Source organism: Syngnathus floridae, chromosome 4, assembly GCF_059516105.1.
Source record: "Syngnathus floridae isolate MCC-2025c chromosome 4, RoL_Sflo_1.0, whole genome shotgun sequence".
Taxonomy (NCBI): Eukaryota; Metazoa; Chordata; class Actinopteri; order Syngnathiformes; family Syngnathidae; genus Syngnathus; species Syngnathus floridae.
The window spans coordinates 8636544-8662963 of NC_142416.1; the positions used below are offsets into that span (position 1 = coordinate 8636544).

At 42.7% G+C, this 26420-nt stretch overlaps 2 protein-coding genes and 1 long non-coding RNA gene across 9 annotated transcripts; 1 reads left to right on the forward strand and 2 right to left on the reverse strand.

Annotated features, from left to right (window-relative positions):
* Positions 1-721: 721 nt before the first annotated feature.
* Positions 722-17888, reverse strand: LOC148398758 (uncharacterized). 5 transcript variants are annotated; one of them, XM_088373421.1, is made up of 3 exons: positions 17579-17888; positions 16770-17457; positions 722-846 (listed from the first exon to the last, which is right to left on the reverse strand). In XM_088373421.1, the coding sequence occupies exons 2-3, from the start codon at positions 17305-17307 to the stop codon at positions 722-724; spliced, it is 663 nt and encodes a 220-aa protein (XP_088229547.1). In that variant the 5' UTR covers positions 17308-17457; positions 17579-17888. The 5 variants fall into 5 exon arrangements, 3 of the variants coding, with proteins under 3 accessions (XP_088229547.1, XP_088229548.1, XP_088229546.1); XR_015857971.1 differs by having other exon boundaries at positions 784-846; positions 14970-17457; positions 17579-17885; XR_015857972.1 differs by lacking the exon at positions 722-846 and adding an exon at positions 13370-15796 and having other exon boundaries at positions 15910-17457; positions 17579-17885.
* LOC148398759 (uncharacterized) lies at positions 1019-6316 on the reverse strand. The gene is made up of 3 exons (XR_015857975.1): positions 5535-6316; positions 2434-2559; positions 1019-1069 (listed from the first exon to the last, which is right to left on the reverse strand). It is a non-coding gene; the product is annotated as an uncharacterized LOC148398759 (long non-coding RNA).
* Positions 17850-25120, forward strand: LOC148398760 (exosome complex component RRP45-like). 3 transcript variants are annotated; one of them, XR_015857973.1, is made up of 5 exons: positions 17850-17943; positions 20488-23050; positions 24059-24191; positions 24289-24377; positions 24466-25120. XR_015857973.1 is itself a non-coding variant. In XM_088373423.1 (5 exons), the coding sequence occupies exons 2-5, from the start codon at positions 23013-23015 to the stop codon at positions 24533-24535; spliced, it is 330 nt and encodes a 109-aa protein (XP_088229549.1). In that variant the 5' UTR covers positions 17856-17965; positions 20488-23012; the 3' UTR covers positions 24536-25120. The 3 variants fall into 3 exon arrangements, 1 of the variants encoding a protein (XP_088229549.1); XR_015857974.1 differs by having other exon boundaries at positions 22645-23050; XM_088373423.1 differs by having other exon boundaries at positions 17856-17965.
* Positions 25121-26420: the final 1300 nt, after the last annotated feature.

Here is a 26420-nt window from a genome sequence, read left to right on the forward strand (position 1 = left end):
CCAGATTACACACAAGAGCATTCAATGTTGGTTTTCAGCCTTGAAATTTCTGTGCAAATATTTGTCCAGATTCTTTGAGTCTCTTAATGACATTACCGACCGTAGTTGATGATGAAATGCTCTAAATTCATTACAATGTTTCAGTCAAAATGTTCTTAAACAGTTGGATTATTTGTTAACAGTTGTTCACAAAGCAATGAAACTGAGCCTTTTGAGGATAACTCTTTTGTAACCAATCATGACACTCACCCGTTTTCAATTAACCAGCTCACCTATGGAATGTTCCATTTTTTCCAGCATCCCTCCACTTCCCCAATGGTTTGTTATCCCATCCCATCTTTTTTTGCGGACATCATATTCAAAATGAGAGAATATTTGCCAGAAAATAACTTTCATTAGCTTGAACATTTAGTATCTTATTTGTATTGTGATCAGTTATTATAGGTTAAAATGGGTTTGCAAATCACTGTACTGTTTTTATTTGTTTTTGATAAGGGTGCCAACGTCACTGGAATTGAGAGTTCTCATAAATATGTATAAAAGAATCCAAATAGGCCGACACACATTATGAAATATTTACATGCTGCTGTACCAACTAGGTAATTGTACATTATTTCATCAATCATATTGCTGGATTTGGTCCAGACCCCATTTCTTCATTATGCTGTTCTATGCATTTTCTATACCTCATGTACAATTAAGGTCATGTGTGAGCTGGAACCTAATGTAACGGACTTGCCAGAGAGATGAGGTTACAGTCTGGACTGGTGGCCAGCCAGTCGCAGGGCACATTCCTCCTTTGGCGACAAATTACCAGTCTCAGAGGATCTCGAGTTGTTTCAATTTCTAGGAGGAAAAAAGAAAAGCAGACATTTAAGCAACCAAACAAAACAAAAAATTGTGGTTGTCAATTGACATTTTACACCAATCACAGAGGGGGAGGGGAGGGGGGGGGCTGATAAAACATGGAGTCAACTGGTAAATTTCCATTCCCAAAACTAACACCTACACCAGATTAGCTCTGCTTGTTTGGCTGCAGTTAAACAGGAGTGATCACACCTTGAAAGAGCTGTTGAATAAAACATGAATCATGGCTCCAACATGAGAAACAAAGGAGAAGATTAGCAAACTTCTCAAAGAAGGTAAATGGTTATTCACAATCAACAGTGATAAAATCTGGACCAAGAACAAATTGATTTGGTTTGGTAAAGACAGAAAATTTAAAACAATCTCTTACTAGAAACTCGAAAATGCACAGCAGAACAAATGAGGAACAAATGGAAGGAAACTGGATTCAGCCCCTGTGACCGAACTATTAGAAACCACGTAAAGTATATAGGATTTACATATCCAAAAAGATTTGAGAAAATTACTGCCTGAAGAAAACATTTCAACAGTCATATGGCTCGCATGCATCATCCGAACCGCTTTTTCTCCAGAGTTATGGGCTTGCCGGAGCCTATCCCAGCAGTCTTTAGGCGGTCGATGGGGAACACTTTAAATTGGTCACCAGCCAATCACAGGGCACATGTAGACAAACATCCATTCACTCACACATACTAAAAATTTGGAGTGCTCAATTGACCTCCCATGTATGGGGCAAAACCCACGCAAGCACGGGGAGAACATGCAAACTTCTCACAGGAAGGCCAAAGCTGAGATCAAACACCTCAGAACTGTGAGGCGAACGGGCTAAGCATAATATACAAATTTAGATTTGGATCCTTTTTTTTTTTTTATCTATCAATTGAATGTGGAACAAGGAGGTTCAGGAATGAGTAAATAATTTTTCAAGACAATAACACATCTAGCCATAATGTAAAAATTGTCAAAACATTCCTTAAAGACACATACGGTCAATGTCAAGTCCTGCAAATGGTTCATTTCTCAGTGTAACTGAAAATCTTTTCTATCTGGTGAAAGTTTAAGAAAATGGTCCAGGACAAGAGACTGATCTGACAACAACAGATAGATGAAGAGTTCGGTTTATCACACATTAAGTCTATGCCTCTGAGACTACAAGCTCTTATATATGTAAAAAAAAAACAGACAATACATTCGTGGCATTTTGAAGTGTTCTTTTGTTGTTGTTTTTCCATCATGTCATAACCATCCATCCATCCATCCATCCATCCATCCATCCATCCATCCATCCATCCATCCATCCATCCATCCATCCATCCATCCATCCATCCATCCATCCATCCATCCATCCATCCATCCATCCATCCATCCATCCATCCATCCATCCATCCATCCATCCATCCATCCATCCTCTGGACCAATTCAGAGTCAGGTGTGCTGAAACCTAACCCAGCTGACTGCGTGAGGTTGTGTATAACCCTGAAATGGGTGCCAGATTGCAAGGCACATATAGACAAACCACCATTCACACTCAGATTCACAAGCATTTAGATTCTTCACTTGACCTACCATGGATGTTTTTTGGAATAGGGGAGGAAACCGGAGTACCTGGAGAAAATCCACGCAGGCATAGGGAGAACATGCAAACTCCACGCAGGAAGGCCGGAGGACGGATTTGAACCCACAACCTCTGAACTGTGTACAAATGTGCTTGATTAGTTCTTTCCCCCGTACTTTTTACTTTACTGCATACTCATCAGGCTACTTTTTGCTTTTATTTGTTACATTTAACCCCAGTATCTGTACTTTCGTCTTGTCCCCAGCCCTTCCACTATGTGTCAGTTGTCTTGGTTTCTGTCTGTGTGCTCGCCCCTCCCCTCCTGTGTGCCCATGATCAGTTTGATTATTCCCACCTGCCTCTTGTTACCTGTCGTGTATATAAGTCCTGTCTGCCCCTCACCCCTCGTCGGATCATTGTTGTTTTGTTGTCGTGTCGTTGTCATGTCCTTTTGGTTCTTGTCGGTTTCAAGTATGTTTTGGTTGGGAAGTCAGGTCAGTTTACCGAGTCTGTATTTTGAGTTTCGCCAATAAACCCTGGTCCAAGCTGCACTTGGTCGCCCCGCTCCCTCCGTTTCGTGACAGAATGATCCGACCACTACAGCGACCAGCGCTTGGACCCCCTCCTTCATCAGCTCCAGCTGCGACGCCCGATCCATGTCCGTCGTCCGAGCATGTTCCAGCGCCATGGGCTTGCAGCCGCCATCGGATCTTGCTCCAGCGACGCCGGACTCACGGCCGCCATCGGAATTCCCCCCCGGCGCCATCGGCTCCGCGACCGTCATCGGACTTCGCTCCCGCGACGCCGGATCCTCGGCCGCCATCGGAGTGCTTCTGGCGCCAGCGGCTTCGCGGCCGCGATCGGACTTCACTGACGCGACGCCGGACCCGCGGCCGCCATTGGAGTGCCTCCCGGCGCCATCAGACTCGCGGCCGCCAACGGGCTCCACCCTAGCGTCACCGGACCCGCGGCATTGCCGGGCCTCGTGCCAACAATGCCGGACTCGCGATCATCACAGACCCTGCTCCCACTGCTGAAACACTGACTCCTGCTGCTGCGTGCAACTCTGGCTTCCTGTATGCCGCCGTGCGTGTGGCTGTGACTGTTGCCGCTGCACGCGGTTCAGACTCTCCGTTTGCCGCAGAGTGCGGTTCTGTTCCCCAAGTTGCCGCCCGAGTGCGGTTCTGTTCCCCAAGTTGCCGCCCGAGTGCGGTTCTGTCCCCTGAGTTGCTGCCGATTGCGGTTCAGGTCCCCAGCGTGTGCCGCGATTATGGCCCTGGGCCTCTGAACGCCGCCGAGTGAAGTTCTGTTCCCCAAGTTGCTGCCGATTGCGGTTCAGGTCCCCAGTGTGTGCCGCGATTGTGGCCCTGGGCCCCTGAACGCCGCCGAATGCAGTTCTGTCCCCCAAGTTGCTGGCGATTGCGGTTCAGGTCCCCAGTGTGTGCCGCGATTGTGGCCCTGGGCCCCTGAACGCCGCCGAATGCAGTTCTGTCCCCCAAGTTGCTGCTGATTGCGGTTCAGGTCCCCAGTGTGTGCCGCGATTTTGGCCCTGGGCCCCTGAACGCCGCCGAGTGCATTTCTGTCCCCCAAGTTCCTGCCGATTGCGGTTCAGGTCCCCAGTGTGTGCTGCGATTGTGGCCCTGGGCCCCTGAACGCCGCCGAGTGCAGTTCTGTCCCCAGAGTTGCCGCCGATTGCGGTTCAGGACCCCAGTGTGTGCCGCGAGTGTGGCCCTGGCTCCCTGAACGCTGCCTGTTGCGGTTCATGTCCCCGAGTTGCCACCGAGTGCGGTTCATGTCCCCGAGTTGCCACAGAGCGCGGTTCATGTCCCCGAGTTGCCGCCGATTGCGGTTCAGGTCCCCAGCGTGTGCCGCGATTATGGCCCTGGGCCTCTGAACGCCGCCGAGTGAAGTTCTGTTCCCCAAGTTGCTGCCGATTGCGGTTCAGGTCCCCAGTGTGTGCCGCGATTGTGGCCCTGGGCCCCTGAACGCCGCCGAATGCAGTTCTGTCCCCCAAGTTGCTGGCGATTGCGGTTCAGGTCCCCAGTGTGTGCCGCGATTGTGGCCCTGGGCCCCTGAACGCCGCCGAATGCAGTTCTGTCCCCCAAGTTGCTGCTGATTGCGGTTCAGGTCCCCAGTGTGTGCCGCGATTTTGGCCCTGGGCCCCTGAACGCCGCCGAGTGCATTTCTGTCCCCCAAGTTCCTGCCGATTGCGGTTCAGGTCCCCAGTGTGTGCTGCGATTGTGGCCCTGGGCCCCTGAACGCCGCCGAGTGCAGTTCTGTCCCCAGAGTTGCCGCCGATTGCGGTTCAGGACCCCAGTGTGTGCCGCGAGTGTGGCCCTGGCTCCCTGAACGCTGCCTGTTGCGGTTCATGTCCCCGAGTTGCCACCGAGTGCGGTTCATGTCCCCGAGTTGCCACCGAGCGCGGTTCATGTCCCCGAGTTGCCGCCGAGCGCGGTTCATGTCCCCGAGTTGCCGCCGAGCGCGGTTCATGTCCCCGAGTTGCCGCCGAGCGCGGTTCATGTCCCCGAGTTGCCGTCGAGCGCGGTTCATGTCCCCGAGTTGCTGCCGAGCACGGTTCATGTCCCCAGAGTTGCCGCCGAGCGCGGTTAGGACTTTGCCATGGCCAGTGAGATCGCTTGAACCGGTGCGCTACCCCCCCGCCACCCTTTCACGACATGGGGGTTTCGGTGTTTTTGGGACGTCGGGAGCCATCCCTTGTGGGGGGCGGTTCTGTCATGTCTTGTCCCCAGCCGTTCCACTATGTGTCGGTTGTCTTGGTTTGTCTGTGTGCTTGCCCCTCCCCTTCTGTGTGCCCATGATCAGTTTGATTATTCCCACCTGCCTCTTGTTACCTGTCATGTATATAAGTCCTGTCTAGCCCTCACCCCTCGTCGGATCATTGTTTTGTTGTCGTGTCGTCTTCATGTCCTTTTGGTTCCTGTCGGTTTCAAGTATGGTTGGGAAGTCATGTTGTTTTGTTAAGTCATGTCAGTTTACCGAGTCTGTATTTTGAGTTCCGAGAAAATAAACCCTAGTCCAAGCTGCACTTGGTCGCCCCGCTCCCTCCGTTTCGTGACAGATACATTTTCAAAAAAGGGTTATTGTTACGTACATTAGTTCCAATGCCTCATCATTTAAATCGTTTAAATGAGAGTTTTGAAGTTTAACGTTGCTATTTTCTGCAAAATCGGTCCGACTCGAGTAGTCAGACCACGAAGAGACCCCATGCAAAGTCAAAAGCTTCGACTGATCCCCACCACATCCAAAACGGCTTCCATAGCAACCCCAAGTGGTGGCGCATTAGTATTTATTTTACCATATTGAGTCCATCATACTTGCATTTCTGTTTATATTCCTTTCTAAGTAAGACGGTTGCTGACTACTGAAATATTGTCCATTCGAAACGGTGCATTTATGCGACACCTTTAGCGCAGTAGAATATTGAAGTAATGCTATAGGCTACGAAAATATGTGGCGTTTGACGTAACGTTAAACCTTTTGGGGTCATTAATTTTTTAGCATCGACATATGATGGCTATGTTTAGTCATAAACTTTAGATAACCCAATCGAGATGCGTCATCCTTTCTTTCTCTGCTGCGAATATGCGTAATATACGTCACACGTGGGTAATATGTTCATGACATGATTTTTTTATATTGTTGACCTTTATTTTCCCGAGTGCTTGTTTATTTGGATTATAAAAGAAGTGCTGAGTTGTTTCCATAGAAAGATAAGCACTCCTGCGATTTAGAATGTTCCACATCTCATAAAAATATAAACTCTCAAAAAAATAAATAAATAAATGTACCAAGCATTTTGTCTACTTTTATATGCATGGATAATAAAAGCAGAACATTTGGACATTTTACGACAATGACATTCATTCATTCATGCATTCATTCATTCATGACAGCATGTGTGTTTGTGTGAATAAACTAGCAAATGCACGTTCATAAATTAACACAATCTAATCTCAACATGTAACATATATCGATACATATTAATTTCTAACACTTAATTTTCTTATTTTTATTTTAAGAACTGGTGTCCTGTTCTCTGTGAATAAATGTTGATGAGAATAAATGTGCAACTCGATGTTGACGTCAATACTATGACAGTGATCTGACTTCCTAGGTAAATGGAACGTGACACCATTCCATGATGACGGGGGTTGTGCCGGACTGTGAGGGCACGCTGCCTCATACTTTCAGTGGGTAAACATGCCGGTTAGTTCTTCACTCTGCTGCCTTTGGCTTTATAAGTCATAGAATCTCTTACTCTTTGCTCATTCATTTACTTGGATAATATCTCATGTGTCGCAGCTAATCAGTTCCTGTGCCAGTCAATCACACGAACAAAAATAGAATAGAAGTTTTTGTCATTGCACAATACAAAATAAACGTCGACCATTTACTACAATTACGTCAAATTTGTACATTTCAAAAGCCAAACTTGAGTTTGGTTTTGATGCTCAGGACTCAGTTCTTCGCACCACCAGCTTCCCGAGGAATTTTTTGGGTGGTCATACAGTTTGGTATTACTGTGGGCTGTCAAAAATGTAGTAATCATTAAGAGCAATTAAATGCTTGTATTGCCGTTTGCTTTTTTTTAATGTAAACATCTTGCAATCTGAAGTCCAAAGAAGACCTACCCAAGATCTTCATATAGTCAACAGACTAGCTTCATTCTGTCTATCCAACAACTTGATCATTCAACTGACATGGCTTTCACCAAATGGGAGGGACCAGAACCAGATTGACCACCTAATGATCAATAGCAAATGGAGACGTTCATTGAAAGCTGTCAAAGTGAGAAGGGGAGCAGATGTCTTCAGCGACCATCACCTTGTAATAGCAGACATCAAATTAAAGTTAAAAAGATCAGGGCTGATGCCCAAAGGTCGCCCTAGATTTGACGTCGGCATGCTGAAAGACCCATCCATAAAGAAGAAATTCACAATACAACTCTGGAACAAATACCAAACTCTCTCCAGTACTACGACGGACGATGTTAGTGAGACTGACATCGACCAGCATTGGACAAATATTGTCGAAATATACAAGGAAAGCAACAAGAAAACTATTGGACACAAAAGGAAACAGCATAAAGAATGGATCAGTAGGGAATCATGGCAGACTATTGAAGAGCGAAAGAACTTGAAATCCAGAATAAATAACACCAAATCAGCAAGGATCAAGTAAGAACTCAAGTCCAGTACCAAAATACCAACAAACAGGTTCAAAAGCTAAGAAGGAGAGACAAAAGAGCCTACCCTGAAGAATTGGCATGTTTACAAAATAACAAACCAAAAGTCAGAAACACCACGCGTATCAAAACCAAATAAGGACTACTCACCACAGAAAAAGAATAATAAGACCACTGAACAGAATACTTCAGGGAGATCATCAATAGACATCTCTCTCCACACCCAATAGAAGCACAATTAACTGAAATTGCTGATCCGAACAAAGCAATTAAGTATTGCCTGCCGACTGCATATAGGCAGGCATACGCATATCATAAGAAAACGGATGGATATAAAACTCCAACTGCACATACAATATGTTGTACTGTGTTATTTGTACTGAACAAAAACAAAAACACGGCACAACCACTCAGAAAAAAGCCAATGGCCTCAGATAAAGTAATTGGAGGATAACAAAGGAGAGAGTGTGGATATTTTGAGAGATGGATTGCAGTGATCACTCACTGCACGGGTGCGTTCCAGCTACAGAGACTCTGCAACATGATTCAGTGGCAAACCCCCTGAAGATGTATAAATATATGGTATACTGTCAAGCTGAATGCAAAGCAAGGGAAAAGATTAAAATAAAGAAGGCAGAATCAAGTGGCTGGGTTCACTGCAATGAACACTGGAATAGTACTGGAATGCAGGTCTATGGGTATGGTGGAAGTGACAGACTAAACAGACCAGCAAGTAGGTGGCAGGGGAGGATAAAAAGACACCAGTGATACATATCAGGGCAGGGCCATCAGCCACAGCTGCAAGAGAAGCCTTGGAGAAAATTCAAGAATCAACACTTAAAGAGGGAAAGAGCTTACTGGTGCCACGCGAAATTGACGAGAAATAGCAGAGAGTAGAAATTGCTGATCTGATGACAAACATGACATAAATGAAAAATGAAAACGTTACCCCGACAGGATCTAATTTATAAGGGATTTTGTTTAGATTAGGATTTTGCTTCAACAACCAGCAAAGATGCTAGACACTTTAAATGAACAGCTAATTAATCGCCTCCTTCATTTCATTTGCTTTGGTGGTCATGATGGTGGTAACACTGCCACAACATGCATCGACATCTTTGTGGACCCAATCGGACCATCTGAATTTGTTCATTTTGTATACCCTTCACCTGCAGGAAACGTGTTCTTCCCCAAATATTTACTAAACGTTAAAAGTACAAAAGTCACCGTTTTTTGATATTGATAACCTCTCCATTCAATGTTTTGGGGGAAAATCCTTGACAACCCCTGATAATGTGTCCACAAGGGCGCACACGTTTCCTATACAAACACAAATGAACTGATTTACAAATCATGTCAGTAGAAAACAATTTTTTGTCCCAAGGGTAAGAAGTAAAAGTTCATGCTCGCTTCACTTTAATGATTACAACCTGAAAAAAAGTAAAGGTACAGAGAATTATGTGCTGATAAAAGGAGACATATTCAAATCTGCAAAAATCAGAACTGTTACTCTTCACAATGCAGAGTTCAATCAAACAGCAAGCAAAGGCAATGAAAATAGGAAAAAGCAATGTTGACAATGTACTGAATCAACAGACACTATGGCTTTCCAGACAAAACAGGTTCGTTTACAACACTTCTGAAAGAATGGGGGTCAAATCTTGGTCAAGGTGGAAATTATTATTGCAATGGTGCTGAATGAAGTCAGAGGGATTTTATTGTTTCAGATTCTTGGAATTCAGTCCAGCTCTTTGCCCTGTTTAGACTGACTTTTGCATAAACAATTTCCCCTCACCAAAACAAATAAATACACGAGTAAAGGAGGCAGAAAAAAAGAGACTTCAAAGCTATTTTGGAACACGTGGCCGCCACACTGAAGGGGAGTATGAGTGCACACAGCTCACTCTTCTCATAAACATACTGTAAAATGTCATTGGACAGACAGAGTCTTCAGATTTTTGTCCAAAAAGGATTTGATCCAGACTATCGGATGTGGCAACTGTGGATCATTCTTGGTATCAAAATGACTCAAAACATTCATAATTAGAATGGGGGGTAGACAGGAAGACTGGAAAGGTTTTACTGAGTTGGAAAGACTTTCGAAGCTCAAAGATGAAACAGATAGATGCAAGAATTTTTATTTGGAATTTCAATTAGCAAAATAGCTGATGGTGTAGGGGTACACGCGGCTGACTTGTGTGCGGGCAATGTGGGATTGATCCTGTTCAGTGGCAGTGTGCATGTGGATGTGAATGGTTGTTCGTCTCCATATGTGCCCTGCGACAATTTCAGGGTGTAATCTGCCTTTCGCCCGATATCAGTTGGGACAGGCTCCAGCACCTCTGGCACCCCTGAACAGGATAGGCAGTGTTATAAATGAATTGAAAATGGATGGATGAATTTCAATTAGTAAACGATGAAGAGTACCCTGAGAAAAGCCACACTACTAAGAGCAAAGCATGAAAACTCCATATAGGAGGGCTTCAGATTTGATGCCAGAACCTTTTGACAATGAGGCCGATTAGCTTACCACTACTACAAATTTTGTGCATTATTTCGTCGAGGATGAACCGAACCTAATGCCCTATTGAAGTTATTTATTTAATTTTTATTTATTTGTTTATTTATTCATTCACAAAAATTCTGCTGTTTACTTATTTACTTGTTTATTTGTTTACTTACCCAAATTCTGCTGCTAAATAGTACATGTAAAGTGAAGATTCAGTCCATTGACTATTGTCAATGCTTACTGCTCTAATGCTTCGATTTTTGTAATAGATTGACCTTGAAGTATGTGAATGCAACAAACATTTTGTAATGTTAAAAGTCATTTGTGAGTGTTTGTCAAATTGAAGGTGGCTTTATGTTGCCGTGTTTACTCTGAATCGTATTCCTTAACCTTCACATGTTCGGTAGCAGGTGTGCTTAGAGTCACCCACACAGCCCATGTACCCTGACTTAATGTGTTTGGCGTGTTGCTGCGTAATTAAATAGCTCTGATAAGGTCACTGCAACTATTATTGTTGTTCCCAGTAAGGATAGGGTGTGAGTGGCATTGTGAACACATTCTGATTCTGTGGATTTATTTCATCTTGGCAATATGTGCCCGTTGAGAAACCTCTACAAAAACTCTATGACACATGCTGATTGTAGTTGTTTGTCAGTTCTCTACCTTCCAAATGATGACCTCGAATTGGAAAGGGGTAAATTGATAATTTTTAAATAATTGGGAAATTGGTTGGTTTCCTTGTGTGGCATTGACGCATTTTTCATAGGTATTCATTTGAGTTGAGATGAAGCTGTGTACATCTATGTTCTTAAAATAATATTGAGTGTACCTGTTGATGGCCACGTCCACAACAGCAAAAATCGCAACTTTTTGCACGTACACCACAAAATTTGAGTAAATTAGGGTTGAGTTTCTTGCCCAAGGGCACGTCAACATTGCTCATTCAGAGCTGAGATTCGAACCAGCGACCCTTCAGTTACTGGACCGGCTGTACCAAGTGAGCCGACATCTTAAATTTTGCTGTTTTCAAGAATGAATTAGCTCAGTTAGTCCATCTATGGCACAGGTGTCAAACTCAAGGCCAGGGGGCCAGATATGGCAGTTTCCACCAGTCTGATTTGAAAAAAAAATATTTGTCAGTTTTTTTTTGTAGCTTATACTGTATATAATATGAGGCGTTCATTTATTTGGGTTGACAGTTATTATGGCCCTCCGAGGGAAACTATGACTACAATGTGGCCCGTGACAAAAATGAGCTTGACACCCCTGACCTATGGCATTTCCGACTTAAATTGATGGAAATGGCAGTAATGCTGTATTGTAAGTACTTTGAATGGAAGCTGTGAAAGAACACTTTGCCTTTCATTTGGAGAACTGATTACAATTTTAGCAGTTCACTTATGAGGGAGGGCAGACAATATACAAGAGAAAAACAAGAACTGACAACCTTAGTGTAGGACATAACACACAGGAGAATATACTGCTAGTGTCACAACAAAATACGTGCAGTGAAAGTATTATGTTGCCTTTTGGGAATGAAGAATGCATGCACTTCAGAAGAGCATATCTGAATGCAATCCAAATGCTTCAATGTGCACGGGTTTAAAATGGTGAACTGATAACAACATGGAGCTTGTTAAAAAGCCATAAACAGTAAACACAATTTTGTTGAGCCGGGAATAGAAAATAATGTGACGTTTTCATCTGCAAATGAAACACATCTTTAGTGTTTAAGCCAAGGGGTTAAAGCTTGGGAAAGAAGTTACATTTACAAATTTGAACTTCACAGTAATTGAACTTTTACTACATGTACAATTCAGACCCTGTTAAAAACAATGACTGAAATACAGCATTGAGATCCTGAAATTAATATAATGATTTCATAATGATCCCTAATGAAGGGGTTCTACTGTTTTGGCAAGTACTACAAACAAGTTAGGACAATCTGCACTGATTTTAATAGAAGAATGGTTAGGAAGAAACATTTTTATATTCAAACATCGTTGAAAGTTGCATCTTAATGGCCTTAGTGTAGTGAACTTTGCTAATATAGATGAGAATGTGCAAAATGTGCCAAAGCAATTTTGAAGGCCTCATTTTTTCATTAGTGCACACTGTAAAAAAATGTACCGTAAAATTTACAGTAATTAACTAGCAGCAATTAACCAGTAAATTACTGTAAAAACATTTTACAGTAATTAACTGGCAGCAATTAACCAGTAAATTACTGTAAAAAATTTTACAGTAGAAGTACTGTATTTCAAAAAACTGTTAAATACTGTGATTTACAGTATTAGATGTATTAACTGTATACTAAAAAACAGTTAAATACTGTGATTTCAGTTGTATTTACAGTATTAGATGTATTAACTGTTTACGAAATAACAGTTAAATACTGTGATTCCAGTTGCGTTTACAGTATTAGTTGTTTAACTGTATACAAAATAACATTTAAATACTGTGATTTCAGTTGTATTTACAGTATTAGAAGTTTTAACTGTATACTAAATAATTAAATATTGTGATTTCAGTTGCATTTACAGTATTACTTGTTTTACTGCAGAATAAATATCAATTAAATACTGCGATTTTAGTTGCATGGGCTGGTGTGTGAGAATCACCTTTAGTGCTAAACATTTATTGAAGTTTTTTTTTTACTTGTGATGTCTTAAATTCAGCAGTCTTTTTCTTGGTTATTGGAGGCTGTTCTTTTGTTTCATTTCTGAAGAGGCTCTCCAAAGTTGTTTGCTTGTCATTCAGTTTTTGAGTGCTTCCATTTTTACAACCGTAGAAGAGAACCGCAAAGATGCGAAGGTCACCTTTACAGACTTCCACGATCACCAAAACGGGATCACCTAAATGCGTTGTGGAATTTTACTGTCCTTGTGTGCTGTCCCACTGAACCAGTGTTGTCCTTGCAATGACCGGGTGTCACATTTCTCTATCACCCGTTGTCATATCATTGTTTTTGACCCTGAGATGTTCATAACTCATTTGCTGAAGCTAAAGAACTTTCCAGAGTGTTACTTCCCTGTTACATCCCTACTACAATGAGCTAAATAGTTTAAAGGTTGAAAAGTTTCAGTCTGTTTAAAAAAATGTTAAATTTATACAGAGAAAGCCCCCAATTTTTATTCTGGACTTTTATTTTTAGATTTTGCACCCTCTTCAGAATGATATGAACACTTTAAACTTGAAAGGGTTTAAATTATTATTATTCACTACCTCACTTTGTGATTGGCTGCACGTACTGTCAGCCAGCTGCGTGTTCATTCGCCCTCGGAGGACACACCACACAATGCTAAGTCAGGTCAAAACAATCCAACACATTGAATATCCCCAATTTGAGGTCGGACATCCTCCAAGCAGCTGAGGTCAGTCCGAGCACATTCTCTGCTAAGTTTATCTTTGAAGCCATTACGAGATTTAGGGCTAAAATCTGGCCAATACGTATCAATGGAACTTTATTTGATTTTGAAATTATCATTCCCAGTTGACACTGTAACACCTATGTTTATATAATTGTACATATTTTTGATGTAATTTTTATGCGATTCACTCAAGTTCAGGCTTTTCCGAAGCTCAAGCTCATGACCCTCCTCTAAAAAACTAAAGGATAGAGGTCAAATCGTTATGGTCAAGGAAACAAACATACCCATTCTTTATTATCAACACCAAATATGAAACATCAGTTAAAAGTATCACCAATTAATAACTATGCAAGGAACTCCTCATCTCATGTTGCTCAGTCTTTCAAAATCTTTTGGAAATGAAAACAGACACACCGTTCCAGCTAGTCATTCATTAATGGCCTAGTTGTTTTGATGATGTAAATTAAAAGATGCTGCCCTTTCCAGTCAAAGCTTGAGAATTAAATGTTAACACACAACATTTAAAATTGTAGTGGGGCTGCCTGATGATTAACTCATATCAATAGTCACAACCCATTGAGCGAAAAAAAAAAAGCAATCTCTCATCTCATAGTTATCATAGAGTGTGGATAAATGACTTACTTGTGATGGAGTGACCTGAGCTTCAATCTGTTCACCATTAAATACCGTATTTCACGTTGAGTATGATGAACTACTGTAGCCTACGAGTTTTGCTTTTCAAAGCAAATTATTAAAATAAATTGACTCTCCCCTGGTTATTGGCCATGCACTTGGACATACGATAGATGTGTATCCAAAAAGAATAGCTTTAGAGTGGACAAAGGATCAAGGAATTTGAAAGGCTAGTGTCTCAGCCAGAATGCTATCTAGTGTCAGAATGAACATCCAGGTGCAGACAGGAGTTGATGGCGGAACTTCAACTCCTGAAGATTCAAAGCAAGTATACAGCAACAAAGTAATCGTTTTGATATGGATCCATGTACATATATTGATTCAGGTCAATTACAGAGCAGATAAAAAGCCACACACACCACAGGGAAACAGAAGATATGTTGATTTCACGATCAAAAACAGAAGGGAAGCATGTGACAGGGAAGAAAGTAATTGCTTAATGAAAACAATGGTTGAATCAGGAAACTCAATGAAGACAAGCAGTCAAATAAAGTGGGAAATATGAGTAGAGGAGGCAGTAGCCAGAAGGGGGAGTCCAAGGCAAGTAGACTGAGAATAGGATGTTCAATATTGAAAATTTTAACATTTTTTATTATATCTGACAGTTTTGTGAAAGATGCCAAGACATAGGGCATCACGTCATGATCAGAGGCAAGAAATTGTACTTAAATTCTAAAATATTGAATGAGTTAAGAAACTATATACTTCTATTATTGCCATATTTGTAAGCAACAATAATTTTTTTTGTGGCCGGTTTTATCATCTTACGTCTGTGGTCCTCACATATTCCCATCAGCAAAGTTAGGATGAACATTTAGCTTCCAGTAAATGTTAACACGCGTTAATGGTCAGCTGTACACATGATCCACTTTTATAATTTGAGTAGTTTTAAAACAATTACTTTCATACTATCACTTAAAGCTGGTTGACACACTGATCACTTGTCAGAGTAACACGATCTCATATACTGTGAGACATCAGGCCTATGACAGAATAACGGTGACATAATAAAAGAACAAAGCACAGGAACTGCATAGCAACTGATACAGCAAGGAATTCTGACACATGGAATGAGCACATAAAGTACATAGCATAAAGGATTAAGACATAAAGGACAAAGCATAAAGGATCAGCAACTGTATAGGAACCGCTACATCGATAAACGACCGACCGGTCACCCTAAAGCCCCAAGTCCAGAACAAGAACCAAAGCAACTAAATAAACACATGACAACCAGCATGGCTAGAACAGAAAACAAACAGCAGCTAGAAATGACAAAGACAAAGAATCAAAGAAATCAAGAAACTCATGCTGATTCAGAGGGCGGCGGAAAGAGTTGCACTGCTGGAGGAGGGTAGAAGGACGGCGACACAGCTTGTGCCGCCTGAGTGAGGTCAGAGGGTAGCCGCAGGGCTTGTGTCGCTGGAGAGAGGGTTGGAGGCTTGTGCGTCCAGAGAAGGGTCTTGGAGGCTTGGGCAGCTGGAGCAGGGTTGGAGGACGGCCGCGGTGCACGCAACACTGGGGCATGTTCGGGCGACGGTCGCCAAGTGTGCATTGCTGGCGAGGGTCGTGTGGTGGTCACAGGGCATGCATCTCTGGAACAGAGTCTGGCAATAAAGCTAATTCTGATCTGATTCTGTTTCTGAATGAAGTGGCTTGGACACATGCTTGCAATGAAACAATTATGGGAGGAAAAGACTGAGCTTACACAAAGAGCGTGGGGGTGGTCAGCAGGCTGAGGGTGGTAGTGGTGAGTAAGATGGAGTTTGTGATGGTCTTGAGTGACCCATCAAGGAGGAGTAACAAGAGGGATTCCTGGCGAAAAGGCGAAGCAGTAGCTGGTAAGATGATCACTCTCTGATTGGAGGTGAAGGGATTGTTAGGAGAAGGTGGTGACATCTCTGTCTCGATGGAATGTGTCGTAAGTCTGCTGGGTCCATTACAGGTCAGAGACGCACATATGGAGCAGGTTTGGACCCAGAAGCAGACATGACACGAAAGTTGAAAAGTAAGTCTTTACCAACTATCAACAAAGAGCAGGGCTGGACGCAGAAGACATGGACGTAAACTAGACATTTCAACTGGAAGAAATCTCGACGGACTGAAAGCCTGAGCATACGTATACTGTCAGACATCAGGCCTATATAAAGTCAAAGTCAAAGTAAGCTTTATTGTCAATTTCTTCACATGCCTAAGACACACAAAGAAACCGAAATTTCGTTCCCTGCTATCCCATGGTGGCAAGACATGGCACACAATAGACAATCAAGTAAACAACAGCGTGCTGAATAAATAATGAATAAATAACACAACAAATAAATAAGAGGAGCAAAAAGGAGCAAGTGAGCGTACAGCAGACATTCCAGAAAATGGCGCAAGAGTGCAGCACGCTACGCAGAAGGGGGTAGCGAGTTCAGGGTCCTAACAGCCTGGAGAATGAAGCTGTTGGCGAGTCAAACAAAGAGTGAGCTGGGTGACTCACATCACTCACAATCGCGGTTGCCTTGCGGGTGAGATGGGAGGTGTAAATGTTCTTCACGGAGGGGAGCGAAGCACCAATAATCTTACCAGCCGTATTCACTATGCGCTGCAGAGCCTTCATGTTGTATTCAGTGCAGCTACCACCCCAGACAGCGATGCAACTGGAGAGGACGCTCTCAATAGTGCCACGGTAGAATGTAGACAGGACTGCCAGAGGAGCACAAGCACGCCTGAATTTCCGCAGGAAGTACAAGCGGCGCTGAGCTTTCTTTGCCAGTGACGAGGTGTTTGCCGACCAGGAGAGGTCCTCACTGATGTGCACCCCCAGGAACTTGGTGCTGCTCACCCTCTCCACCACAGCACCATCGATGATCAGCGGCTGGTGTTTTGCTTGACCCTTCCGGAAGTCAACAACGATTTCCTTGGTCTTGTTGACGTTCAGCAGGAGGTTGTTGTCCCTGCACCACGTGGTCAGAAGGTCAACCTCCGACCTGTACCGAGTCTCGTCGCCCCCCGTAATGGGACCCACCAGAATCGTGTCGTCAGCAAACTTCACTATGCGGTTGTCGCTGTCGGTCGCAGTGCAGTCATGCGTCAGCAGGGTGAAGAGCAGTGGACTGAGCATGCAGCCCTGGGGGGCCCCCGTGCTCAGCGTGATGCTGGCGGAGATTTTGTCGCCAACACGCACCACCTGAGGCCTCTGACAGAGGAAGTCCAGTAGCCAGTTGCAGAGGGAGGTACTGAGGCCCAGCTCGTCGAGTTTGCAGATGAGTCGCTGCGGCACAATGGTGTTGAAGGTTGCCATAACAGGACAAAGCATATAAGGGGAAACAGCAACTTCATAGCTACAGATACATTATGTAATTAGGCTTTTGACAGAATCAGGATGAACTTACAATAAGAGGATAGAGCGTAAAGGATCAGCAACTGTAGAGCAACTGCAACATCGAGATACGACCATTCACAACAAAAGCCCTGCGATTGTCAGTCTGTTCAGACAGTGAGTACCCTGTCTTTCGGCTGAAGTCACCTGGAATCGCCCCCATTAAGTATTCGGATTTGTCACTCTGTGCCTTGATCAAATACACCAAAATCGATTTTGACTACCTGCGCTCGGAAGAAGACCCGCTTTTCCAAAGTCTAGACTTCAAGCCATTTCTTTTTCAGCACCCTAGCGACGGCCACAGTTGTTTTGATGTCATCGATGGTTGTTCTGACATCATTCAACACCACTCTCATACAAGGAAGAATGTGTGCCAAGGTATCATGTTTAAATGTATGATGTAAGTATATGTGCTTTTAAAATAGGCTGAGCCATCTCTTAGCACAGAAGCCTTTTTAGGGAGTAAACAATCTCATCAATTTTTGTCAGCGATATAAGGTGACAGTGTAATAATACCAAATAATTGAGAGGGCTTTACTTGAAATTATTGGTTACTTAATTGTGGTGTACAACATATAGTATTCAGTGGTCTTCTTTGACAAAAGCAAATGAGATGCCAAGCAAATGAACATCGGCATAATGAATCAGTCACTGTCTTTTTGGTCACTTTGACACTCATGATTTCCCGGTGTACAGAATGTTACAAAATAATGTATCACTCTTTGGCTGTTAGTCACATTTCAATTAGGATCATGTACTTTTTACATTACATATACAGCATATAGGCGCACCCAAGCACCATTGAATTCATCACAACTCCGAGTAAACTCACCAGACAGCAACCTCTGGTGGCAGTTTGGGAAAGAAACAAAGAAGAAAAGATGACCCATTTTGCAATCAATACAATACAATTACAATATAATTACAATACAATTACAAGACAAGATAACTTTATTTATATAGCATATTTCACAGCTGTGCAACAAAACACTTTATATATTCATAATGGTACAACCACAAAGGCAGCAAAACAGTCAATTAAAAGTTAATATTCAGTACTTTCTATGTTTATAAAGTAGACACCAATAGAACAATAACAACAGTCAGTCTAATGTTGGGTCAAAAGCCAAAGAATAAAAAAATAAAAAATAATTGGCAATATGTACAAAGGTTCTCAATATCATCAAATAAATACTAAATTAACATAATGCACAGCCATTCTAATGTACTGTACAGACTATAATTATTATGATAGTGATTTATAATATTGAGTCTGATCACAATGATAAAGCACATGATTACTAGAAGTGGTATATAATTAGAAACTTGGCTCTTTCACAATGCTCGGGTCATCCAGTAACATGGCCAAACCGAGACTCACTTCAACAGTCCGACAAGGAAGTGACTGGTAATGATTCCAGCCACACAGATGACAATCATGACAAGTAGAACCAAGCTACGACATAAAAGCAGTTTCACTGTGAGAACATTGCCGACTATGGTAACTGCAGTTTCATGCTGGTCTGGAATCTGTTGGTCCTCTGCAGTACTCTCACATCTGGGTGAAGGAGCAGGAACCACTGCAGTTTTATAGTAGAGTCTAGAAATGAAATAAAAGCGTGATGTATTGATTGATGGCCAAATAATATCACAATAATGTAGCTCAGTGGTTCTTAACCTTTTTGGGGGTACCGAACCCCATCAGGTTCATATGAGCATTCACCAAACCCCTCTTGGGGGGGGGGGGTAACGATGTGTTCGGCCATCCGCTGACGGAGGGGTGCTACCGGTGTGTTCTGCCATCCTCGGACGGGGGGCGGGGTAATGACATGCCAGCTCTGCCAAACCCTTGAAGCCGACTCACCGAAACCCTGGGGTTCGAACCCAGGTTAAGAACCACTGATGTAGCTTCTCATCCAAGTATGTTGCACTTGCTGGCAGTTTTGACAAATTTGACCTCCAAATCACTGTATCCACTTTCATGCTGTCTAAACCATGCATTCAAAATTCAAAAGTTTGAGGTCACTTATAAATGTCCTTGTTTTTAAAATAAAATTATTACTTTTGAATGCGGATATCATTAAACTAATCAAGAAAACACTCTATACATTGTTAATGTGGTAATTGACTATTCGAGCTGCAAACGTCTATTTTTTAATGCAATAAAAATATAGGGGTACAAAGGCCCAGTTCTCGCAGCCTTCCCTCCAGTGTTCTAATGGTCCATTGTATTTGCTAATTGTGTTGGATGATTGAAACCTAGTTTCATGGAACATGGAAAACACTAAAATGTGTTGCGGACAGCACGGGAGAACAGTCGTTAGTGCGTGGATTCCACCTGAGGCCCTCACTGTGTGGCGTTTGCTTGTTCTCCCTGTGCCTGTGTGGGCTTTCTCCAGGTCCTCCTTTTTCCTCCCACATCCCAAAAACATGCTTGGCAGGCCAATTGAGCACTCCAAATTTCCCATAGGCGTGAGTGCAAGTGTGGATGGTTGTTCGTCTCTCTGTGCCCTGCGATTGGCTGGCAACCAGTTCAGGGTGTCCCTTGTCTACTGCCCGATGACAGCTGGGATAGGCTTCAGCACGCCCGCGATTCCAGTAGGGACAAAGTTACGGACGGACGGATGATTTATTGCCCAGTTAATCGGTTGTCTTACTGATGTTTTTGATGTTACTGATATCTGTTGTTAAAACCAGAGAACCATCAGTATGTGGATGTTCAAGACAAGTATATTGCGTAATTGCAACATGGCAATAATCTGCATTATTCTAAACGTGGACTTGCCTGGCTCGCAGTCTATCATTTTCACTGTGTCTTCAACCTTGACCTGAACACCTGCTCTCCTTTGAGCCTGACCAGAGATATACAAATATGTCAAAATTAAAATTATTTGAATTGCATGCCATGTTTGTGTTTTCCAGCAAATTAGTTATTCACATCTTTGGCAGCCTTTCTCCAATCAAGACGGCACAAATACATCACGAAGAAAATAGCCTGCAGTACCACACAGATCGTAAGACCAGTCCAAAGTCCTGTTCAAGAATCAACAGAAGCAAACAGAATCTCATGAGCCACACTGTTGTGATGATTGTGTAACGTAAAAGACGATTATGCTTGTTTCTTACCTACAACGCCCAATTGTGTCTTAAACACTAACGACACACCTATTGGAAAGCCAATGAAGTAGTGTCCAACCAGGTTGGACACAGCACCGACCTTTTGTTTTCCAACTCCTCGAAAAACACCTCCACTCACACCCTTTGATGAGAATTGCAGTTCATTCTTTTAGATGTCAACATTGATCACTTTACCATGAAATTAGTTTTCTCACCGCAATTGCATCAGCAAGATGCATGACACCAAAAACAACCATGACATCAGCAGTCCTCTTCAAAATGTCTCTGAAGGAAAGATGAAGTTGGAAAAAACAAAATACAATACTGTTTTAATGTCAGAGGTGGGCATTCTGTACCAGTGACGGAATGGTCTATCGGTTGTTCGTTTCACGCTCAGATAAGAGTGTGGCTGTTGCCTGTAAAGCATCAGTAACCACGTCATCCTTTGACGACAAATTTGTTATATTATCAAATGAAGGTGAGATGAATCACGGATCTGTGGTGAAAATGTAGCCAATTACATTTCTGGATAGTGTAAGGCTAAGTCCAACACAACAGGCGACTGCAGCTACAATTGTCAGGACTCGTCCCGGGTTGCTTTATGTCTGTTACCATGGTTTCTGTTCGCGTCGCCCCTCCCCTCCTGTGTTACCTCACAATCATTGTAATCTCAGTAACCTGCCTCTTGTTACCCATCTTGTATTTAAGTCCTGTCTGCGTGTCACTCCCTGTCGGATCATTGTTAATGTCATCCTGTCTTTTTGTTTCACGTCTTTGTCAGTCAGTTCTGTTGTTGGTTTTGTTAGTCAGCTACGTCAGTCTGCCGAGTCTGTTACCGTATTTTCCGGACTATAAGTCGCTCCGGAGTATAAGTCGCACCAGCCATAAAATGCCCCAAAAAGTGAAAAAAAACATATATAAGTCGCTCCGGAGTATAAGTCGCATTTTGGGGGCAATTTATTCGACAAAATTCCACACCAAAAACAGTCATGAACGAGCAACAACAGGCTAAACGATAGCAACAACAGGCTAAACGATAGGTATGCTAACGTGACAAACACAAACTAAGAGCTGGGAATGGGCCTGACGTAACATATAGAGTGATTAAGGACAACTATTACATGAATAACATGTTTATAAAACCATCGGTGTCACTCCAATTCATAAAATAGCAACAACAGGCTAAACGATAGGTATGCTAACGTGACAAACTCAAACAAAGAGCTGACAACGGGCCTGACGTAACATATAGAGTGATTAAGGACAACTATTACATGAATGACATGTTCAGATTAAAGAATGGTTTAAGTATTACAGGAATGTGCACGTGTCCTGTGTGGGGTCGGGAGTCATGATGACAGTGATGAGAGTAACCACATGAAGGTTGTAATAATTTACATCACATTCAGTGTAGGTTCAAACAAAATGGCAAGTTTTGATGCAGAGCACAATTTGAAAATAAGCTTGTCATATAGTTTGTACACGTATATTTCTCCCCGTGGAGGCTGACAAACTAGGAGGCAGGCATCTGTCACTCACAGGGCTCTCTTAAAACTATTCACCTTCAATGAAATCACATCACTATGCAGACGCCACAAAAAAAAAGGCCCAGCCTGTTTTTCTCATAGTATTCCTGACATCTTGTGGAATGTATGCTACATTACAATTGTTAATTTATAGTTTTTCTGAGTAGCTTTGGTACATTTCGTAGGTCAACATCGAAATTGTCAAAACTACTTGTTTAGTCTTGGCATCATTGTGTCACTGAAGAAAAGCCCTTTGCCTGCCCCTCCAATGACGTGTGGATAGAACTCTTACATCAGAACACAGGAGCCAAATGACCCCTGGAGATTTAATGGTCTTGACCATGCACTGGAGGGAGTTAACATGAAAGTTACCTATGGGTGACTGTTAAGGATCGGACAGTACAGCCAAGTGCGTAACGACGGACTTTATTTGAAGGGGATGATGGGAACGGCTGGCGCTGGAGCGGCGATCGGGCTGGAGAGGACAACGATTCTGCGAGGGTTTCGAGTAGTCAAGCGAGTCAATTCTCTCCGGGATTGATGAGCGAAGCAGCATCAAGGGACAGACTGGCACTCGGGTCTGCGCTGGCGGCGCTGATATAGCGCTGTCCATGAACCCGTGGCAGGTGACGGTGATCCCACTGACAGGGGGGCGTGGTCCCGTCGCAGGTGGCACCAGCACGTGACAGGTGACTACGTATCGAGTCGGAATGCTCTTGTCTTTGTGTATGCTGCAAGTGATTGTTTTTGCTCTCTCAGTATAGTCCAAATGAACGAGATCCCATTCCTTTGAGCATCTACCACATGCCCATCAGTGTCAGCTTCGCCTTTTTCCAGCAAGGGTAAGGCTGCAGCATATTGGACAGATTTTGGTACACCTTCTTACGAACTTAATTGGTTCCGCGATCGGGTTTGTAAACGTTTATAAGTAAAAGCAACGGTCCCCCATAGGAATCAATGTAAAAGCAAATAATGCGTGCCGGACTGTCCCAAAAGTCACACTTTTTGCCCTATTTTTCTATCTAATACGCACAGAAAACCAAAACTCAAGAACTCAAAGGCATTGATATGAAACTTGAAATCATAAAGGAGCATGGCGAATGCATATGTACTTGAGAAAAGAAAAGAAAAGAAAAGCAACCTAGCTTCCAAAGCTGGAAATTGACAAACACAAATTGGACAATGAAAGATTTCTTTTAGAGTTGCTTTTTTGTTTCATATGTGGAATTAGCGGTGACCTCTGAAGGTATTTGAAAGCGCACGAGTGATTGTTTGTTTCATGTTGTGAAAACAGTGCAAGATCTACAGGGATAAGTATTCGATAGTCACCGCTCTAAACATAATCAGGTTAACGGTTTAACTGCTTTGTCAGTAGTCCATTCCGAATTACAAGGTTTAGAAACATTCATTCATTCATCTTCCATACGGCTTTTCCTCACAAGGGTCGTAGGCATGCTGGAGCCTTTTCCAGCTGACTTTGGGCAGTAGGCAGGGTACACCTGTACTGGTCGCCAGCCAATGGGAGGGCACACATTGACAATCAAGAATTCTACGCTCACAATCACACCTATAGACAAATTGGAGTTCAACTTAAAAAAACATTGTTAGACCTTTACGTCAGTGAGATATCAGAACACGTTGTTACTCCTTATCGCCAGTCAGATTATAATTAGCTGTACATATATTGTTTATGACCAAGTTTATAACGGAATTTCAATTTGTTCATCAAATCATTTTTCCCCATTGAAATGAAATGTAATTCTCTTGATCCGCAAGCAATTTCGTTACATATTTTTAATTAAGAAAAAGAAAACACAATGTACTTATTGCGCCTTTTGTTTTCTATACAGGACATATCTGCTCGTAGATCCATGTGAGCGGGAAGAGCGTGTGATGGATGGCTTGCTAGTGATTGCAATGAACAAGCACAGGGAAATCTGTTCTATCCAGTCTCGTGGTGGGATCATGTTGCTCAAGGAGCAGGTTAATGACTCCTTTTGTTGTATTTTTCATTCTTTACCTGTTTAAATTGATAGCATGGATCAAAGTTGAAATGGTTCTTACATTTAATTTCTTTAAGGTAATGCGATGCAGTAAAATAGCCAGCGTCAAAGTGTCAGAAATCACAAAGCTCATCACGAAGGCCCTGAAGAATGACAAAACAGCCCGGTGTGTTCACACTCGCCTACTTAAGCACTAAACGGTGGAAGTCCAGCGCTTATTCAGTGCTAACATTTTGATCATTAATATTTTCCAGTAAGGCGGGTGGCAAGTGCGGCTTTGCTGAGCAGTTTTGTTTGCATCAAACATACCTTTCGGAATTATGACCCAAAAGTTTCCTCTGATGAGACGCCACGCAAAAAGAATGATGAGCCTGTTCGGCTCGACATACATATGTGAACAAACATTTTCTCTGTTCAATCAGAACAAAAGCAGACTGAGAACCAGAATAACTGATAGCCATCTCTGTGAAGTCCTTCGTGTCTCAACCACCAAACTTTCTCCTGACATGTCAGCCATCCTTCAATCCAAAGGACAGCATCACTGCTCCCACTGAGTGCAATGTTCTTCACAATACACAGTATTCATGTGTCAGTATGTCACCTCTAGTGTGTGGCCCGGCCCTTTGTTTATTTTTCTGTATTTGGCCCTCACTAAAAAAAGTTTGGACACCCCTGTCTTAAACCCTACTTCACAGCCCAGAGCTAAGCTAGAAATTGCTGTCATCTGGACTGAACAGCTATTATTTGTCAGAAATTCCTCCGGTATTTAAAACGTTGCCAGCTTCCCTGACCAATTTTGTTGTCTTTTTTTTTTTAAAATTAATTTTGGAGCGATGCCCAAATTCTGGTAATATCGCTGCCGCGCTGTTTTCTCTACCTGATGATGATGATGATGTTTTTTTAGTTTACTGTGAGATATTAAATTGTTATTATTAAATTGGTTTATGTGTACCCTTCTATTGTGCTTCAAGGTGTGACAATGTCAAAATGTCAGGCAAAGCCTACAAAAAACATCTGAAGTTAATTTAAGGCTTGTCAGCGGCATTGCAAATGTGTATGCTGACTAAAATCCACTCTATTCTGTATCTACTTTTTCTCCCTATCAGGAATACATGTACAAGTTCCCACCTGAAGGCGCCAGCACCATCAAAGAAACGGCACAGAAAATGAGACAAAGCTCTGTTACCGAAACTCCAGTCCTGTTACGATTCCTTCTGACTTGCCTTCAAAACCGAGTACTTCGAGAATATCAGCTTTTACTTTCTGTTCATTTTTCATTTATATGAGTTCTTTCATGGGTGGCACGGTAGAGCACTGGTTATATCGTTGCCACACAGTTCAGAGGTTGTGGGTTCAATTTCGGCTTTTGTCTTCCTGTGCGGAATTTGCATGTTTTCCCTGCGTGGGTTTCCTCCCACATTCCAAAAACATACATGCTAGGCCGATTGAACAGTCTAAATTGGTCGTGAGTGTGAGTGCGAATGGTTGTTTGTGTGTGCGCCCTGCGATTGGCTGGTAACCAGTTCAGGATGTTACTGCCCGAAGTCAGCTGGAATAGGCTCCAGCACGTTCACGTGAGAAGTGCTTAAGAAGGTAGATGGATGCATGGATGGATAGATAGTTTTGTCATTACAATCAGTTGAATCACACTTGTACCAAAACTGCCTGCAGAGGGATAGGGGGGAACGAAATTTCGGTTTCTTTGTGTGTCTTTGGCATGTGGAGAAATTGACAATAAAGCTGACTTTGACTTGACTTTGACAAATCTCCCGCTAAGATGTCTTTTTAGCGAGACTAAATAATCACGGGATATTGAATTTCAAGATAGAAGTTACAAAGTACGCCATCTCATCCACATACTCATGATGTTGCACATCTGGAACGATGAGGGAATCCGACTGAAACGTCAGAGGTGAAGATGATCACCGTCTGCAAAAAATGTCACTCATATTTTTTTGTGTATTAAATGGTTTGAGTGATTGACTGTAGTTTGTTGAGCAGCCACCTGAGATTATTTTATATGTATTTTAAACAATTTCACTGTAAAAGGTACCAAAATCAGAGTCATTACTGTGCAATAACATTCTGCTCTCCACACCTTTTTTTAAATTGTCTACACTGTCCTATGTGTCCTCTCTGCATCCATTGCAGCCTGGTCATCCTAGAAGAGGGACCCTCCCATCTGTGGTCTCTTCTCAAGGTTTCTCAT

Excerpts from the sequence above, each read along its gene's own strand:
- LOC148398758 (XM_088373420.1), bottom strand. The coding sequence starts at position 17,307 with ATGCTCAGTCCACTGCTCTTCACCCTGCTGACGCATGACTGCACTGCG.
- LOC148398760 (XM_088373423.1), top strand. The coding sequence starts at position 23,013 with ATGCCCATCAGTGTCAGCTTCGCCTTTTTCCAGCAAGG. Across the intron at positions 23,051-24,058 it reads TTCGCCTTTTTCCAGCAAGG|GACATATCTGCTCGTAGATC; the intron begins GTAAGGCTGCAG and ends TTTTCTATACAG. Across the intron at positions 24,192-24,288 it reads TCATGTTGCTCAAGGAGCAG|GTAATGCGATGCAGTAAAAT; the intron begins GTTAATGACTCC and ends AATTTCTTTAAG.